Source organism: Centruroides vittatus, unplaced genomic scaffold (assembly GCF_030686945.1).
Source record: "Centruroides vittatus isolate TY-2023 unplaced genomic scaffold, ASM3068694v2 scaffold_3046, whole genome shotgun sequence".
NCBI classification, from domain to species: Eukaryota; Metazoa; Arthropoda; class Arachnida; order Scorpiones; family Buthidae; genus Centruroides; species Centruroides vittatus.
In genome coordinates this window covers 468638-488931 of record NW_027122699.1, presented here as the reverse complement: position 1 = coordinate 488931, position 20294 = coordinate 468638, and the positions used below count along the sequence as shown (strand labels likewise).

The 20294-nt window shown below is 45.4% G+C and overlaps 1 protein-coding gene across 1 annotated transcript in view; it reads left to right on the top strand.

Annotated features, from left to right (window-relative positions):
* The window catches only part of LOC136988081 (mast/stem cell growth factor receptor Kit-like), a 38407-nt gene that overhangs the window by 891 nt on the left and 17222 nt on the right, over nucleotides 1-20294 (top strand). The window contains exons 2-10 of the mRNA XM_067285883.1: nucleotides 8119-8249; nucleotides 9338-9521; nucleotides 9589-9855; nucleotides 10709-10848; nucleotides 13672-13678; nucleotides 14536-14730; nucleotides 14797-15105; nucleotides 15615-15779; nucleotides 16478-16636. Of these exons, the coding sequence (XP_067141984.1) occupies nucleotides 8119-8249; nucleotides 9338-9521; nucleotides 9589-9855; nucleotides 10709-10848; nucleotides 13672-13678; nucleotides 14536-14730; nucleotides 14797-15105; nucleotides 15615-15779; nucleotides 16478-16636 (1557 nt within the window). The remainder of the gene's footprint in view (nucleotides 1-8118; nucleotides 8250-9337; nucleotides 9522-9588; nucleotides 9856-10708; nucleotides 10849-13671; nucleotides 13679-14535; nucleotides 14731-14796; nucleotides 15106-15614; nucleotides 15780-16477; nucleotides 16637-20294) is intronic.

Genomic DNA, 20294 nt, shown 5'->3' with positions numbered 1-20294 from the left:
CTACAGAAGGACCCGAAATGCATAAACTGTATCAATTACAGTGGTGCCTCGTATAACGTACGCCTCGAATAACGGACGCTGCGAACAACGGAATTTCTGTTTGGCCGTTACTTAACTCGAGCAACGGACTGGCTGCGAACGACGGACTTTCCGGCATAATTGGTGACTGCTCCAGGAGTAACGTGACCATTTATTTTTTGACTCAAAACGGGACATTGGTTTATTTAGGTTAATTAATAGGTAGTCAATAAAAAAACACTTTTTTAAAGTTATTTATTCAGAAAAAGTCAGTTAGCTTAAAAGTTACGAATTAAAAAATATATATACCCGAAACGTTTAGTTATATTTATATTTATCAGAGGAACAAATTTGCTTTAATATAGCTGGTGATGATTTTAAGTAAGAATGAAACTTTTGGCACGTTTTTTTTATATTCACCTTAATTATCAACATCGCCTTTAGAACCGAAATTTGTAACTGGGTCTTCTCAGATGGCCACAATTTGTTCATCATAGAAAATACTCTTTCTATTGGAGCATTTGTAGCGGGCAAACATAAAATATATTCAATTAAAATAGAAAAGTTTTCATGCCGAAGATTGTTGGCTCGAAAGTGTTTGAATACTTCCACCCAACGAGTTTCCGTGGAAACATTTAGATTATTCCATTCGGTTACTTTATCCGATGTAATGTAGTTACAAATTAACGAAAATTCGTCAAAAACTTCTGCATCTTTATTACAGTCAATATATTCCTTTTCAATTAATACATCCAGAGATTTCTGAACGTCTTCCCATGCGGGGACCTTTTTTAAATCTGCCCAATAAAATATCTCCATTTCTTTGGTAAGAAAGCAAGTCCACTGCTCCAGATATTCACGGCTTGTTTGATAAAATTCTGTAGCCGCCCTTTTCACAAACTCTTCATCTATGTCAGTAACATTATCTTTCGATTTCACTATTAATTGACGGACCATAAATGGAAGAAACTGATTGGTCCGTTTCTGAGTCAAATTGTCTTTTAGTTGATTGATTTCTTTTGCAGCTTCAATTGCCGATACAGTCTGACCTTCCAGTTTCAATACAGCTTGATGAAAACTTGCTGACAGAGCGTGTAAAAATTAAAGTTACAATTCGGATATGGGATCTTCAAAAAAGTTTTTTAGTAACAGGGAACATTTTTCAATACTCAAAAAGTAGTTTTTTAATGGCTGATACATTTTTAAAACCCTTTCCAAGGCAGGCATAAGAGCGAGCCATCTAGTTTTGCTATAGCCGAGCATTTGTTAATATTCCGTTTCAGTTTCGGCGCAAAACTCCTTTAGAGCTTCAATTCGAATCGTGTAAATATAAAAAAAATGAATATTTCTTCACAATAATGCTTTAATAATCTAAGGGTAGCCTGTCTGCAGCAGATTTTATTGCATTGTGAATTACATAAGCTCCACATCCAATACCTATCAATGGCTTTTTCGGTAATGATTGCAATTTCGTTAACACATTGTTAGTTTCTCGCCTAGCCGCACCTCCGAAATTGACGTTGGCATTGTCTCCGCAAAATGCCACGACTTTTGCTGTCAAATTATTATCTGTCAACACTTGGTTTAAATAATCGACAATGATGTCAGAAGTCTCACCCGGTTGGTCTTGGAGATCTAAAATTTTTACTTGCGCACCTACGTAAGGTTGAAAAAGCGCACTAGAATAGGGTATATTTTCTTGTTACTGTGGTTTGAAGCGTCGTTTAGTATTGTAATACAATTGGACTTATCAAGATCATCTTTTAATTCTTTCATTGCCGTAGGCGTCAAAACATTTACTACAATAGCTTCTGATTTCGTACGCGCGCATGTAAATTTGGGATCAAAACATGATTGAATTAATTTCGACGCACAATCATTAGAGCGAAAACTGTGGTTTTCTTGTATCGTGTGATAAGCCCAGACGCCTTCTGCCGCGGCGATATCCAAATCCTTTAAGGAGGATGCACACATGCGGCGCGGCAAGGAAAAGCGGTGACGCAAACGCGTCTTTGTCGCGCGGCAGCACGACCACACAAGCGGCAATCCGTTTACATTTCGGCGCATGCGTTCAGTATTCGAGATGGCGAACGATATCGACACTCCGCTATCCACGTGTTTACAAATTATGTTTTGTACGGCTCGTTTTATTTAGCTAGAAGATTTCGTCGAAGACTCGAATGTTTATTTTGGATTAGAGATATCGTACTGGCAAGAATCTTGCCGAGATATTTTGTTGGATCGATAAAGAACTGATGTACAAAATAGGCTTATTCTTCGATTAAGATCTCTCGATAAAGAATACTATTTCGAGTAAGATTCGGTTGTTTTGTTCTTTGAATTGAATAATATATGATTACTGTATCTGTGTAGAATTTGTGTTAAATTTATTATTCTTTCCTCTTTATTCTGATGTTAGTTATCTCGGTTAACCGCGTCGAACTTTCCGCCATTAAAACACCACGTGATTGTATTTTCTCACGTGACTGCCAGACGAAATGTTATTGGGTGATAGAAACGCGTCTTGGCGGCGGCCGCCGCGAAAGATAGAATTCGACCAACTTTCGCGGCATGAGAAAAGCGGCACGAAATAGACCTCTGCGGCGAGAAAAAGTGACGTCATTCTGCCGCTTTTCCTTGCCGCGCCGCATGTGTGCATCCGGCTTTAAAGTTGGTGCGTCCGATTTCTTGAAAAAGGTTAACATCGAAGAACTCGAAGCGGCGGTACGATCGGCATTTTTATGTTTTTCAGACTTTAAATGCTGTTCAATATCACTGGCACCACCATGGGAAACGCTAAATTCTGTACGACACTTCTTCACATCTGACATCTGAGGGAGTATTTATTTGCTCGATAAACGGATATTTTGCTTGTAAGTTAACATTGAACGTACACTTGCGTTTCGGCATTTTAACTTATGATTCCAAAACAAAAGAAGTTTAAGTTATTTACTAGGTACACGAGCTTCAAACAACAACAAAACAAATATCGAGAAGTGGGCGAACGAAAAATCTGCCAAACAATTAGTCAACAAAACGCGAGCGATGACGTCTTCGTCAATCTCGGCTATCGTCGCGTCAACCGACGACGCGGTTTGCTCTCGCGCACCGATCGCGTCCGGCCGGCTCGACTACTCAAATTTTCGCGCGGTTTCAGAAAACGGGACAATTTTGCGTCCCAGAGTTCATTTCGGGGACACCGGGACTCGTAACTCTAAAAAGGGACAGTCCCGCTCAAAACGGGACGTCTAGTCACGTTAGATATGGAGTTTGAAAGGCTCGCTACTCGGTATTTTAGTCTTTTACATATAAATAAAAGGATATCCTCTATATATATATACACATATATACGCCTGAATATACGAGGGAAATGGGGAGGCTGTCGATACGTTTGCATTCGTATTCTATTTTTGACGGTAGAATACGAGTGAACTACGAAAATGCATAGATTCGATGACAATGCGTAAGAATTGTAATACGCATTGGCAAAATATGCCAAAAATACAAAAGTATTTTTATCCCAAATACTATTTCTCCCCGTACCGAATTGAATAACATTGTATACTTTATGTAGTATTATAATAATAATAAATAAATCGTTTGAAAAAATAAAGTTTGCCTTTATCCGGATTAAATTTCTACGGCTGTTTAAATATATCGGAGAATAAACTGCTGTTTTCATAATTATACCGTTAGAGATAAGCAATAAAATACAACATAAAAAGATACGAATGCGCCTATTTATTTAACAGATACGCGATACGTAATTGCGATACGTAGCAGTATAAAACATTTTTAAATAGAGACGCTAAAATTAATTGGCCGGGCCAAGCCCAGGCTACAGGGGTAACGTTTGCACTTTCCTGTTGGAATTTTTAAAAAATTTCTAGGTTATATTTTGATAATTTTGGCGTCAAAATGCTCGGCAGAACCCTACACAAATTACTTTTTGGAAAATATAATTAACTCCGAGAAAAGATATACAGTAGAGCGTCGATAAGTGGAACCAATTGGGGACTGGGGTCCTTCCAGTTAATAATTTGTTCCAGTTTCCGACTTTGTACGAAAAAATACATTAACCTGTCCGATGTTCAAATTTTTCTCCGTTGCGTATCGCTTCCTGTTGAATTTTTCTCCGTTGCGTGTCGCTTCGCGTTGAATTTTCGTCGATTTTAAGCCTAACGAAAATTTTTATAATAATCATCGAGGCTATCGTATCGTTAAAAATTATTTCTGCATTTTGTACAAACAAAATAAGTATATTAAAGAATATAAAAAACATGAAAATTATACTTTAGAAGTAAATTTAGTATAAAAAACGTTCGATTCGGCACGACACAGTCCGACTGAAAATCGTTCCACTTTCCGGTCATTCCACTTATCGACGCTCTACTGTATTCAAAAAACGAAAGCGTCGACTTTCACCTCTTTGACGCTTAATAACAGAAAAGTATTTCGACATTTTTGGGTGCCGTTTTTCGGAATATAAAGCTAGACAGTCGCTCGATACTTTTCCAGAGTTTGGTAAATTTTGGCCGAACCGCCGAAAAGTTATCCGAGTCGTAAGAAAAAGGAACCAGATTGACCTCCCCATCCCCACTAGATGGCGCCACGTTACCTAGCTCTCGGATGGCCTCCGTACCGATTTATACGAATTGTCATTTCCTTTGGTCGACGCTCGACTCCTCCGTCTCGTCCCGTGGGAAATTTTCAACTTTTCTGTAACTGTTTCAAATATACGTTACCGGTGATGTGGGCGACTTACCGACGCGCCGTTCGAGATGCAGTTCCCTCGGTCCAGACGGCAAAATCTCGAAGGCAGCCGCTTTTAACCCGCTTAAATGCCTACTGATTTATTTTATTATTCTTTTATTTCTTACTTTTTTAGTTTACTTTATTTATTTATTACACTTTTTTTTTCATTTGTACTTTATATCGTAGCCTATTCTTTTCTCGACAATAAATGGCTTATAATCTTTCGTTTGTCCGCTGGTCCGGGCTAACTACGTCGATAAACATTCTCGACGTCGTCTATCTAGTTTTATCTTCGACTTAATTTATCCACATTTCCTAATTTATCCACATCTGGTGTTTTCCAAACCTAAGCTCGTACTAGCTAAGTAGCTATTTGAAATACGGGGTGTTTTTTTTCAAACCGACGGTACTCGGAGACATCTGTACAGCGATCTAACAGCCGGACTGTCGCCAAATTTGGGAGAGTGACTAAGGACGACGTGGGAAAGAGATTCGGCGAAGAAAAAAGTAGTACCCAAATTCGCCGGTAGGGGTGAATTTGGAGCTGTTGCAGCGAAACGGCGAGAAATGTCAACCGTGTAGCGTGGTCGATTGGTTTTAATTCTTGCAGGCGGCTTATCTTGTATGGATAGAACTTGAGAACTTTTTGCAGAACTTGCCATACCGTCGAAGGCGCCATTTCCAATCGTCGTGCCACTCCCCGGGCGCTGCTACTACCGGCAACGGTCCCCCGTGAACCTTCGACGAGTGCAGTCGCAAGATCACTAACTGTCTGTGCAGACACCGGTTTCCGCCCTCTACCGGGCCGAACTGCTAACGATCCCGTCTCTTCAAATTTCTTTATCGAGTCTTTCGATGCATTAATTGATAGAGGACCTCTGCGCAAGTTGTTACGGGTTCTAAACTCACGAAGAGCGCGCGGTGCGCTCGATTAGTTAAGATAATAAAGTTTCACAAGCAACGCGCGTCGAGATAACGAAAGACGCGTGTTGAACTCTGCCGACATCCGGAATGCGCTTCGGACTTTTGTCCTTGCCTTTTAAGCTCGAATTAGGTGGTGCCGCCGTCGATTACGACATTGCGAATTTGCATTTTGAGGTGTTATCGGCGCGTTATGAAAATTCTTAGCTGTTTCGCAGCAACAGCGCCAAATTCACCCCTACCGGCGAATTTGGGTACTACTTTTTTCTTCGCCGAATCTCTTTTCCACGTCGTCCTTAGTCACTCTCCCAAATTTGGCGACAGTCCGGCTGTTAGATTGCTCTACAGATGTCTCCGAGTACCGTCAGTTTAAAAAAAACACCCTGTAGAATAAAATGAGAAGTGGAGTTCGGTTCTCGGTTCTCGTATGTAGTTTTAAATTATTATCTCATTTAATTTTTCTTTCTTTATACTCGATATTAGTAATAACGTTTCGCTTTCCCGGATGTTACGCATACATAACACGAACGAGTGTCGAAATCGTGTGAAATTCGACCCTCCGAGATCTTGCCAATTCCACGTTTCGAAACAACCCGAATCTCGGAAAAGTCAAAAAACGAAAAAATGTCTGTGGATACGAATTCGCGCGTCTATTTCGTCTACTATCCCGGGACGGGGTGGAGATTAAGAAAGATAGATTTGGCCCGATAAGGGGGCACCGATGCTATCGAAATTCGGTGGTTAAAGGTCGGGTGACGTAGCGTATCCGGAAAGGTGTCGAACTTAGCGAAGATTTTACTCGTTATCGGCATTTACAATTTTTCGAACTCGTCCCTACCCTCGAAATTAATCTTTTCGCCATTTCGTAATAACGAATACGGGTATACCTCGCCTTACGTCGGTAATCGGTTCCGGGAGAGGCGACGTAAGTCGAAACTACGGTGGAAAACGCCGATAACGAGCGCTTAAAGACCGCCGAATAGACGACGACGCAGAAACACGGACGTTTTCGTGTTTCGTTCTCTAGGATTTTCGGCGATTATATTAACATTTACTGTAAATGTACCGTACATAATTTAATACGATTTTACGCGCTTTTAACGCTTTTCTAGCGATATTACGTCTTGGATATTTGTGGCGGACGGACGTAAAGTCGAATAAAACGACTCAAACTCGATTCTTATTTTTCCATATACTTTTTGACAAACGACGTAACCGGAGGTATACTTGTACTATACCGTATAAAGGTTTTTTTATAACAACTTCTTCTAAGAGATGGCGCCATACGCAATTTCATTTCTTATAGTTAAAAATATACTGCCGGGGCAAATCCGGGGGGCGTAAGCGCTCCCTAAAATCAAAATTCTAACGAGTAAGTAAGTAGAAAAGAGTTTTCCACGGTACAACTATAAAGCTAGATTCGCCGGTATCGGTTCCGTCCCGTAGCCCGCGGCGAACCCGCAAAATAATTTCCCCGACGGGTAGCACCCCGCGCCGGCAAATCCGTCTTCTACGACAACTTATCGCCGACCGGCGACGCAGACTGCCCATCGAGCGTTACGCGTAATCCGGAAAGACGTTTTTCCCGTAAAATAACGGCAGGCGTTTGCCAACAAACCGCCCGTCGGAGAAGGCGACCGGATACAAAACGAGACGGAAATTAGCTCAAATCTTAATAATTATTCTATTTCGGGCTAACTTAAAAGTTTATCGAAATAAATAAGCTTAAAATTCTTATCGTAAGATTTCGTCGTTTCGCGTCTCCCGTTCAAAAGTAATCGATTTTCACGCGGAGCGCGGCCGGTAAACGAAATTATAGAAAAGCGCGATTTAAGTTACAAATCGTCGGGCCGTCGTCGTCATTCGGCAGCGAAAATATCGCGTTACGCGGTAAACGGCGCGGCGAGGCAAACTAAGAGGAAAAGTACGGTCCGGACCGGACGATTACCCCGTAACGTCTGCCGGCTGCCGAAAAAATGGCAGGCGCCTCGTATTATACGAAAGGTGGTGACGAAAGGGGCGCCGCACCGGCCGTTTGTATAAAACGGCCCGTTACTTTTCCAATCCGACGCGTCCGACTCGAAAAGCGTTTCTTCTAACCGTCTTATATATAATTATAACGCCTAGTTTGGAAGCGGAAGGTCTCCGGCTCGACCGACCGACGACGAATTTCCCAGCCGGTGTCCGTTTTCGTTTTGCCTCTCTCCCGGACGACTTTTTTTCCCGAGCGTCTTTCCGGAATTTCTTCCTCTCCCGGGAGATTTCGGCCCGGTCGGGAAATCCCGAATTAGATTTTATTTTTACTCTCCGGTCGATCGGGGAGGCGTGGCGGGCCGGGTCGACCGGGATTAAAATCGATAGCGAATTACGCGTTACGATATTGCGGGAAAAGGAAATAATAATAAATAAACTGGGATATTTCAGGCGTGCGGGGAGGAATAGCCCGTCACCGACCGCGGATCCCGAACGTACGGAAACCGGCGGATTATCCGGCCGGCTCCAACGTCACCCTGGAGTGCCGAGGAAAGCTGCCTCTGAAGTGGGAAACGCCCGAGGTGAGTACCTTCCGTAAATCCCGCTTCGCTCCTTCCCGCGCACGGCCGGCGCCCCGATGCCCGGTGCCCGACTCTTTCGTTAACCGCGGTTTGTACGTACGGGTACGTCCGGCGGATAATTTGCGTTTTTTCGTTTGGTACGGGCGACGGACCGGTTCCGTCTTCTTTTTAGTCGAAGCCTGCCACAAACCGGCTAAAATATAATATTTGTACGGAAATATCGCGGATCGGAGACGAACTTACAATTAAAATAAGGGCGAGTAAAAATGCCGAAATCGGCATCCGACGCGTAGGGAAACGGTGGAAATAAAAACTTCGGCCGCTTTCCGCCACTCGGAATATCGGGAGACTTTTTGCCTACGTACGGTATCCGCGACGAAGTTTGCGCGAAAAGCCGCTGCCGTCGTCTACGCGTGTCGGTAAATATATCGGTCGTCTTTATTTTGCGCGTATTCGGCGTACGGTACGGAACGGATCGGGCCCGCCGTCGGAAAAGTTTGCCGCCCGCCCGTGGCTCCGGCCTAATGGTTTTGCGGGGTTTTAAGGCCCGTTAATTACCGTCCGGGATCCCCCGTCCGAAAAAGTCGGACGACGGCTTATTTTCCTTCCGTACGCCCGCGGGGTAATTGACCCCGCGGACCGCGCGAATTTTTAGCCGCGGCGAGGCTATTCGGCGCTACGTCCGGAGTTTATCGTCCGTTGTAATTTCCGGGTATCTTTTTTAGGCCGTCGATGCGCAAATTTCCACTCCGGTCCTTCCTTAATCTCCGGAACGGAGTCGCGTAGGGAAAGCTTAGGGACGGCAGGTCCGGTTCGTCCTGGGCGGAAGTCGGCTCGTTTCCTTAGTTTTCGTCGCTATTCGTACCCGACCAATTACGATAAAACAAATAATATAAATTATCGTTAATATTAACTATTTTTCCTATACGATACCCGCTCGTTGTTAGCGAAAGAGCCTTACAAATTTATGATAATAATTCGATTTTTGTGGGCCCTCGACGCTCGGGGCCCGGGGCGCGCGCCCCGTCCCCGAAAGGGAAGAAGCGCGTTCGGTCGGACCGACGAATCGATCTTTATTTAAATTTCAGAAGCTTCTCGAGCACGAAGAATACGACTTGCGCCAATCGGAGACGTCGGAGGGGGAGGAGTACGGACTGACCTTAACCCTGGTCAACGCCGCCTACTACCAGACCGGGTTCTACACTTGCTGCTACCGGAACGCCGCCTGCCGGGACTCCAGGTACTCGGCCTCCGTCTATTTGTTCGTCAACGGTAAGAATTTCTCTCCTCCGTTAATTAATTGTCCAAAACCCGACTAACGGTCAGGAGTGTCGGACAGACGAAGACAATCCCATCGTGGGCTACGAAAAGTTCGTCCAGGCCTACCCGGGCGAAGCCACCCTGCTGCCCTGTCGTCCCACTTTCTCCGACCTGAAGATGACCCTGTGGACGGGCGAAGAAGAGATTTCGGCCAGAGAGGGGGTGACTTTCGACCCGCGCAGAGGATTCGTGGTCGTGAACGCCGATCACGGTTTGGACGGATCCGTCGTCTGCAAAACCGACAGATTCGGAGGATTCGAGGAGTACCTGCGAGTCCACGTGCATCGTGAGTTCCTTTCCTTCGATACGCCTCGGCGTTTATTTACTTATTTATTATTTTATTATCTCGGTGAAAAATTGCCGGCTATTTGCCCGGAAACCGGAAACGTCGGACGTATAAAAGTTTGTCTCGTAAAGTACCCTATCGAAGACAATACCGTAAGCAACGTTCCCTCTAAGCCGCCCGGCCGCACCCCGGTTCGAATCGTTGCTTACTTATTTCTCACTCCGTCTGCGACGCGATTATTGCTGCGTCTATTTCGATTAAATACATTAAATCGTTGACAGAAGATAATATTTTGTATGCAAGTATGTTTTCAAATGGATTTTAATCTCTTCTTTATAATTAATTATTTTAATTTTTATAGGAAAAAATAAGTTTGTATGCATATGCTCGGAGAAGCGTATGTTCCGCTCGGCTACGAAAAAATTAGAGGGAACATTGACTATAAGGACACGGACGGTACGCGCTTCTATATTTATACTTGTAGGCTATATAGGTCTATCAGATCGTCGTTAATGAGAGGAGACATTTTTAATAAATTGGGCCCTAGGCGGCATAAATAAGACTCGTCCGTACGGAATTATACTTTCGGGCGGCGCGAATGTAACGGGACGGGCCTTCCGAGCCGGCCCCTTATATTTGAGAGTGGCGGGCATTGGGTTTCCTTCGCTAGACAGAAATTTTTTAAAATGTTTTTCGCCCCACCGGGAGGAAACTCGATTCCGACGGAGGGGCCGGCCGCGGGTTTTCTCTCCACCCGTAGGTAAGCGCCGTTTCCCCCAGCCCCGTCGGGGAGGGCCGGAGGGGCCCGGCTGGGTTTAGCCCGGGTGAGGTAATGTTTTTTCTTCCCGAACAGAGATGCCGCGTCCGTTGAAGCCTTTCGTCACCCGGAGTAAAGACATCCCGGAAGAAGGAGAAGCGTTCTCTCTCAATTGTTCGGTGGAAGCGCAATACGGAACCACCTTCAGGATCGACTGGCGTCTTCCCGGACGAAACGTAAGTGCCGCCTCTTCCGCTCGGGCCGTTTACGGCCGAAAGGAGAAAAGGCGGGCCATTATCCGCCGCTCCGGAAAACTACGGCTTCTCCCTCCTCCGTAGACGTAGGGGGAAGCCGAAAGCAAAAATTAGAACCCGCGCGGTTTGGCGGAAACTTTCGGAAAGGCCTTCTTTCGGTATTCCCGCAAATCACTAATTGGGTCTTCTCGTAATGTGACTTCCGGTTTGTCTGCCAATAGGGGAAAAAAGTGATCACGTGACATAGGTGTCGCACATATCGATACGGTTGTAAACAAGCTGTTCCGTTCGAAGGATAGCTTACTTTATAATAATGGAAGAACGAAAATATTTTTTAGGAAGATTAACAACGGTACAATTAAAGGAAGAATTAAAAAAGTACAATGCCAAGTTAGCTGGTAGAAAAGCCGATTTAATAGAAAGGTAAGTTAAAATAATCTACATCTACGTTTTTATCGTTAATTATTACATTTATAATTTCAAGTCCTTATAACTATTACATGATAAGGTAACTTACCAGTAGATGAAAGTTTTAAGGATAAGATTTCACAAAATGCACATTTTTTGTCGATAAAAACATTTAAAGATCAGTAAAGTTGTCATTGATTCCTTTCACATTTGTCTAACCAATACATAAGGTCAAAACTTTAATTAAAATAAATTTTTTTTTCCTTTGGAATATGGTCATGTACCGAGCCTGACATATTATAACCAATTTATACCAGTATCTGAAATGTTAACTGTACCAATAGGTTATCGCTGTAATTTAGAACAACAATCAACACAAACAAAACTACTTTCTATGAAGTTCTAAGACAATATAAGAGATACATATCTTAATCTTTTACCAAGAGAAAACAATATTCGGAGTATTTAAAAATAAATATAATCAAAATGTCTTTTTTATTGGTCACAAGTCGTCTTGTTTCAATAATTTAATGCAATAAGACTAATTTCTTCACCAATAAACTTTTTGTACAAGTGAATTTTTGCCCATTTTCTTTTACTAAATCTGGCATACACTATATATATGCCATATTTAGGTGCTTGTCGATACTGTTCAGTTACCTTATACTGTTTATTTTTATATTATATGTAATATATTAAGGTAAGAATATAATATATAATAATAATTTTTGCCTTTCCTGTCAATGAGACAGAAAAAACTAAATAGAATATTGGTGATCATATCTTAACTAGTTATTAAACTTGTTTACAATAATTTTCGGGTTACTGGCATATGAGAGGAATCGGGAAACTCATAATTTTTCTATATCCTGTGATAGCTCTCCTGAACTCAAACTTCCTGATTCATCTGAATATAAGGATCTCTCTCCAAGTTTACAAATACCAGTTTTGATTATAGAGACAATTGATGCCTACATGGAGATGTCAGATCAAAGAATGCCACTGTCTGCTGTGCAGATGTATTTTAATGAATTCTTATTAATAATAAGAGGAACAAAAGAGAAACATTTTTTTATATTTTAAAGGTAATGTAAAATCTGAATTAATCAAGGGGAACAGATTTACACAGATTTAGTAATTACAGATGATGGGGTTATAGAAAATGTAATATGTGAATGTACAGCAGGTAAAGGGCCTAAAGCGTATTGCAAACATGTATGTGTAACACTATTGGCAATAGAAGAATATGGAAGAACAGGCACATATAAGTGTCACAAAACATGCACACAGGTTCTGCAAACATTCCATCAGCCTACCCGCCAACATAAAGGTTCCCCAGTTAAGGCTAGTGAGCTTCCATTTTATTTATTTAAGAAGAGAGGAATGAAAAGAAAATTATTGGAAGACATAAAATTTGACCCCAGACCATCTGGCAGTACAATCCCTGATTATACAAACTTTGTTATTAATTTGGCAATGAACATGCAAAGTGGTTGCGCAATACCGATATTGCAATTAAGGCAACCAGCAAACACGAGGGCTTTAGAATCAGATCATGATTATTGCAAAAGCACAATGTCTGAAATGTTTTTTAAGTGCTTTACATGTAACTGAAGCAAGTAGGGAGTACATAAAACATTTGGAAAAAGAGACCAGATTACAATGAAAAAGTGCAGTTTGGAAGAAGGAACATTTGTTGCATTTGACATCTTCAAACTTTGGAAAAGTTTGTAAATTAAAATTAACAAACAGACTAAAATTGTGTGGCTCATTACTGTCAAGTAGGCCAATAAAAAGTAAGGCAATTTCTCACGGCTTAAGGTATGAAAAAGAAGCAATTGAAACATATTCTTTTGTAAATACTCCTGTGAAAGAATGTGGCATGTTTCTTTATTCAAAATACCCATTCTTAGCTGCAAGTCCAGATGGGCTAGTGGATGATGATAAAATATTAGAAGTTAAATGTCCTTACTCTAATTTTAAACTTCCTGTGAATGTGCTAAAGATACCGTATTTGGAATGTACTGATGACAAAATTACTTTAAAACGGAATCATGATTATTTTCATCAAATCCAAGGACGATTAGCAGTGACAAATAGACAAGTTGCTCATCTGTTTATTTACACAAAAAGTGACTTCAAAGTTTGTATCATTCCAAGAGATAATAAATTCATTGCAGACATGATTGAAACACTAATTATGTTTTTCCATGAGCATATTAAGCCAGTTCTTTTTAAAAAAAAAATGTTTTATAAATATTAAGTTTATAAAATAATTGAGCTAATTGTTATTTTACAATTTGAGTTTATGTAAAATTTTTCTAGATGGTGTATAGTGTGAATTTTTTTAAATAATAAAAAGAGATTTTGTTTTAAAGATTAAAATTCTTTTATTAGCTTAGAAGTATTTATTCAACTATAGTACAAATTTTAAAACCACTATATTACTTTGAATTGAAGTTCCACAATGAAGACCTTCCTGTGTATGATAGTATACATTCTTAATCTTAGATTTATAAACAGACAAAAATTTAAAAATACTATAGATGGAAAACTTAAATTAGGCTAGGGTCTAGAATGGAAAAAAATTTATATACGGTATTAATAGAGAGCTAGACTAACAGTGAAACAAATTAAGAATCTCTGCCAACAATGCATGGTCTAAAATTGCATAACATAAAACATATAAATATAATTTCACTGCCAAGTTTGGTTACTGCCGGATGCATGTGTTGCCTCAAAATTTTATATGTATAGTACGAGCCATTCCTATAATACGTTCAATATGTATTCTTTTACTAGATATTTTTCTGTCTCGAGATGACAAACTGCTGCTCGGCTGTGCTTTTCCTGTCATAAAAGTGGGTATATTTACCACAACATCTTTTGTAATTAGTTATTCCTGAATGTTAAAACCTCCATCAGCCATTACCCAGTCTTAAAATAATTATTGGATTTTTGTTTAAAGAATTAACAAATCGTACTTTAGAACCGACAACGTATCTCTTAATCTGTTTACAACCTCGTCGATACTAGCGCCGCGTGCGGAGTAGATTTCACTTTTTTCCCCTATTGTTAATCGGGGTTCCCCGCCCCTAAACTTTCTATATCCGGTCTGAAATTTCGTTCGTTCGTTCGTTCGTTCGTTCGTTCTAGAGATTAACGGACCCGGGGACGGTTACGCATCCGTTCCGGCCGAAGAAGGGAGGGGGAAAATTCGCCTTTTCTCCGGGAGAAGAAGATGACGCGGTATCTTTACAGGACGGCGGCTGGGTGGAGGAGGAGCCCTACTTTCTGGACCGGGTGGACCCCGACGGACACCGCACCAGGTTCTCCAGCCGGCGACTGGGAGTGGAGCGGGCCCGGCGGACGGATTCGGGCAACTACACTTGCGTGGTGACCCGGGAAACGTCGAGGGGACCAAGTACGAAGTCACCGAGAGCGTCCGCATCTACGGTAAGACGACTTTTTTCTGGCCGACCCGAGACGGCCGGCCTTAAAGCGTCCGTCCTCTGTTGGCAGGTCGGGGACAGAAGCCATTCGTCCGTCTGACTCTGGAGGACGAAGAGGAGCGGGTGGAGAGAAGGGTGCGAGAGGAGGTGCGCTTCCGGGTGCGGGCGGAGATCGTGCCGGCCGGTCGACCCGTGGACTATCGCTGGGAGAAGGACGGGAGGCCGCTGGTGCGAGACCCGCGCCTGGTTCTGCGACAGGGAGAGAGGACGGCCGAGTTGAGTCTTTCCTCTCTGCGGCCGGAAGACGGCGGCGTGTACACCCTACGGGTGCGCTCGGGAGAGGCGGAGGGCAACCTGTCCGTTCTTCTGCTGGTGGTGGGTAAGTACCGCTTCCTTTTACTTTCCCCGCCCAAGACGGGCTTTCACCCACGTCTATCCCGTAATGGGGGAGGGGAGGGGCGTCCCTCTCCTCCCCCATTACGGGACGGATAATGTCGGACGAACTCGTTTCTTCCTTAGACAGACCCCGGCCGACGGTGGAGGGCGCCCGGGAGTGGTACCTTCGGAACCGCACCTACGTGTTGTCGTGCGGGGTGGAGGGTCACCGAGCCTCGCCGCCCCGGTGGCAGTGGAGGAGCTGGAAGACCACCCGGGACGGGCGGCCGGGACTGGGAGGAGGCCTCCGGACGGGTGGCCGCCGTCCGCCCCTCCGGCGGCCGGGTGCTGGCCGAAGTAGTGGCCCGGGAGACGGGAAACCTCAGCTGCGTCTCGTCCAACTTCGTGGGAGAAGGTCGCCTGCTGGTGCCTTTCGTGGTGACGGGTGAGTGTCCGCCGAGTCGGATTCGACCGCTTCTCCCTCCTTTTCCAGCATTCGTTTTCTCTTTGCAGACGCGGAAGACGGGTTGCGGGCGGAGTCGTCCGAGGCCCGACCGGTGGAGGGAGAGGCCTTCCGCCTCACCTGTCGGGCCGACGACTTCCTCTTCCGGACCGTGGGCTGGCGCAGACGGCGGCCCGGACTACCGGACCTTCCGGTGGAAGACGACCCGGCCGGAGGTGAGTCGACTCCTTCTATACTCCCCGGCAGCCAATCGAACCGGTGGCCGCTTTTAATCTAGAAATCGTAGAAGATATTTCGGCCGGAGGCGGGGATAAAATTCGCTCGACGGCCGCATAAAATCCCGGTACGGAGAGCGACGGAAACGGTAATTTAGGTGCGTCGCCCGAGTGCGGATCCATCCCTTAAATAATTTCTTTATTTCGTACATCGCCGTTTAACCGGAATTTCAGTAATTACGGTTACGGTAACGCGCGTTTTCAAAAAGTCTCTCGGAATATACCGTAGTTTCCGGCCGTATTTCGTACAACCCATCCGCCGGCAGTTTTGCGCGTAACAATTAAAATTTAAAAAATTTAATTTGCCGTATTTACAAACGACTTTAATCGTTCTACCGGACGCGCCTTTAAAGTCGGGCTCCGGGTCCTTCGGTCGTAAGAACCGAGAAACGCCGCGGAATCGACTTATTACGTTTTCTTACGTAATAAGTCGATTCCCCCGGCGGGTGGACCCGAGGTCGGAGGAAAGGGCGCCGGAAAAAGAGGCTAACCGCGCATATTCTTCCGAATTTCGATTATAACTTTCGACCGGCCCCTTTTAAATCCGCGACGGATCCCGGTCCTTTCCCGGGATTTTATCGGAGGCGCGAGGGATTAATTTAGCGGCCGATGACGAAAGGCGGTTTCGGGTCTTGCAGGCGTTCGGGTGACGGAGAGCGACACCGACGTCTCCCTGGTGGCCGTCCTGGACTTCCCCAGCCTGGGCCCGCGGCACCGGGCCAACTACACCTGCGCCGCCACCCGGAGGAACGACTCTTCGCTGGCGTCCGAGACGACGGTGGAACTGCGGGTCCGAGGTGAGTTCCTTCCGTCTCTTCCCGTCGGGAATGCTTTCGAACGCCGCCCGAGAAAGTAAAAATGTCGCGCCGGAAACAAAAACGCGCGTTTTATTCGTCGGGTCGTTAAGCGCTTATCGCTTTAACTCGAAACAAATAAACACACCCGAGAAGATATTTTTACGTAAAGCGGTCTCGGAAAGTTTTCGAACCGCGACGATAAAGGCGCGGCGTACAAAATAAACGTATTCCGTCGCTTCTTTCTTAATTCGTAAACCCGGCGATTTCGGCACAGATTTTCTATTCCGAATTTCGACGATAACCCGACGACTTAAATCCGACGTTTTTGTTCCCGGAAAGGCGTTTTTATTTTCCGGTAAAACCGGCCGAAATTAAGCGGGTTTATTTTCTTACCTTCGCGTTCCGATACTTCTCGCCGGAGGTCGGGTCGAACGACGGTCCCTTCCGAGTTTTTCTACCCGTCGCCCGCCCCGTCCTTTTCCTTTAAAGACGTCCCCTTTCCCTCCGAACTCGGATTCGCCCTTTAATTTAAGCCCTTACGTTAAAGAGCGTTATTTGTCCCGCGGGTTAAAAAAGGCGGCCCGGGGTGGGCGCGTAAGAATTTTCCTTCCCTCGCGATTACTCGGGCCCGGGAAGAAATTTTAAACAATCCGTCGCACTTAACGCCTCCGGACGGGAAGTGGTCGGTCTACCGGTTCGATCCGGAGTCGGGCCTTCCTCGGGACCGCTTAGAAATGCCACGTTTGGCCCCGGTGCGGATTACCCCGACCCCGGCGCGTACGCGGTAAGCGGGGAAATTCCATTCTTAACTCGACGGCCGGGCGAAACGTACAATTAATAAAATTACGATTAAAAAAAATTCCGAAATGTGGAATTATTAAGCAATTCGGGACTTTTCCGCGCCTTAACCGAAGTCGACGTCCGTAAAATAACGAGCGACGAAAGTAAATGCGCGATTATAATTTACGTAAAATAACATTTATTGACAGAATTTCGTTTATCGATTAAAGAAACGATCCGTTAATATATTCTAATTATCTTATCGTCGTTGTTTTTATTTACGATTCGCGATAATTATTGCGTTTTCTATTTCGTTCCTTAACAATCCGAGAAATGTTATAAATTTGTATTTTTTATACCCGTATTTGGCTTTTGGTATTTGGTACGAGGAAGAAGTAAGGCCGGGCGCGACCGGGACCCGTCCCGCGACGGACGCCGGCTCGTGGGACGATACCGTCCTATCGGTGGACGATTACGGACTTTGGCGCCCTTCGTACCGGAGGGCGCCAAAGTTCTTAATCCTCTTTTAGGGGCGTTTTATTTCGTAGAAAATTAATCTGCCAGTTTCCTAGACAAAAAAAAATAAATATTGTTAAACAAATCGCAAAAAAGAGAAGACGAAAACGTCGCCATTCCTCTCCTCCGCCCGTTTCGGGAATGCGTAGCGAATTCCGGTAAAGAAATACGCGGTCTCCTTTACTCGGCGTTTATTTTCTTCCTTAAATACGAAACGGCGCGTGGAATAACGCCGCGAGTCGGTCGGGTTACGGTACGGCCCGGTCGGAGTTTTAACATCGCGCGTGAAGTTAATCGGACCGTCGTACCGTACCCGAAACCTATCGTCTATTCTCGCTTTATCCGCGTTAGGACGTCCGACCGGTTTATCCCCGGCTTTCCGCACCTTTTCCGATTCTTCTTTTCTTTTGTATTACGTAATAAAAGGCTTTTCTTCGGAACCGCCATCGCCGCATTCGTCTCTCGCCAAATAAGGTCGGGAGCCACGGGTCCGATTACCGTTCCGAAAGATTTACGCGGGTCGGGGTCCGCCCGAGAGCGGTTTTTAGAAGAAACGCGCCGTCTACCGGGCGAGTGAAAAAAAAATATTCCAAAATGGAAACGGTCGGCGGAACACCGCATCTTTCCCGCGCCCGTCTGGCCGACGCGGGTTCCGAGCACTCCCGGAAGCGAGATCCGCTTCGTCGACGGTAAAATACACCAGGAACAAAACGTATTTATAACGGGAAGACGATGTTTTCCGGTCACGAACGGAAGGAAAAAGATCTACGCGTTTGGGATAATTCGCCTTTCTTTCTTCGTAACTTATCGGAATGCGTCCCGGCCAAGAAAGCCTTTTCCACGCCCGCGACAAAGTCGCCTTTGTCGACGACTGCCCGCTTTAATTCGGTCGTTTTTTATTACTCGGGAAGATCGTTAAAGCGCCCTCTCCGGTAATCTCGGATCTGCGATTTTAATAAAGGATCTACCGACGTCGGTTCGCGTTTTAAACGTGGCAAATTAAAAACGATTCCGAGTAAATGCCGCGGAAATTTCTACCGGTTTAAAACGTATAGGAAAGGAAGGCGGATAAACGCCGCCACCGGCCCCGATACCCGTCCGCCCACCGCGGAGGAGCTTTCTCCTTTTTACGTTTTACTCCCGGCCGGGCCTCTCTTCTTTTCGCAATCTCCACCCGGAATTTTCCCCGTAATCCCTCGATAACGGGCTCGATAACTGCCGAGTTTCTTCGGACCACCCCCGAGGCCACCGGCCGGATTGGCAAAAACGTGGCCGGAAACGTTCGTATTAAAAGGGGTGGCCGGCCACGCCTTTACGGTTCGACCGGTTTCTTTCGCTCCGTCCGAAACGTCGTCCGATCGGCCGATACTCGAACTATCGTCGGTTTCCCGTCGGCCTACGAAGCGCGAAGTTACCGCCTCCCGCCTCCCGGATGTCGCCCGGCATTCCGTCGTATTTACGCAATGGCGGAAAACTCGCGTCGGTCCGGACCTCGGCGGGAAAATCCGGTGGCTCGACGCGCCGGTCGGGGGACGGAACGAGCGGGTAACGGTCGTTCCGTCCCCGTCGACGTCGGTTCTAACGCTTAAATCCCCGACGTTTCAGCGGCGGAAGCGCCGCGGATGGAAGAGACCAACATGAACGGAACCCGGGTGGTGGCTTCGGCCGGACAACGCTATCGAGTTTACCTGTTACGCGCGAGGAGTGCCTCCGCCCAGAATCTACTGGTTCAAAGACGACCGACGGTTCGACGACTCCGGCCACAACGGAATAGAGTTGAAGGACGACTCTCGGAGACTGGTCATAGAAAGACTCCTGGACAAAGATTCCGGCTTTTACCTGTGTCGAGCGGAAAACCGAGCCGGGATTTCGACCGCCAACGTCACTTTCGCGGTGGCCGAAGGTGAGAAACTTCTTTCGAATCCTCTCCGGTCCGCACCCGCCTAACCGCAATTTTTCAGACCGAACGGAGGCTTCGCGGCGAGAGAGGGGACAAAACGCTTACACCGCGGTTTTCGTGACGGCCTTTCTACTGGCTCTGCTGATACTGGCCGCCCTCCTGGTCAGAAAAGTCCGCAAAGAAAAGGTAAGACCGCCGCCCGGTCCGTCGGTGGCGGTTTTTAAAACCGTTTTCGTTGCAGAGAGAGAAGAAGGAACTGGAAATCCTGACCCACGCCGTCTTCTATAAGGGTCGAGCCGAACAAATCAATCCCGACTTGCCGTTAGACGAACAGATCGATCTGCTGCCTTACGACCGCAGCTGGGAACTTCCGCGGGAATGCTTGAAATTAGGTAGGTAGCCCGGCGCACCGTCTAAACCCCCGGCCGAAGCAAACCGGATGGTTCGTTCGACGGCTCGACG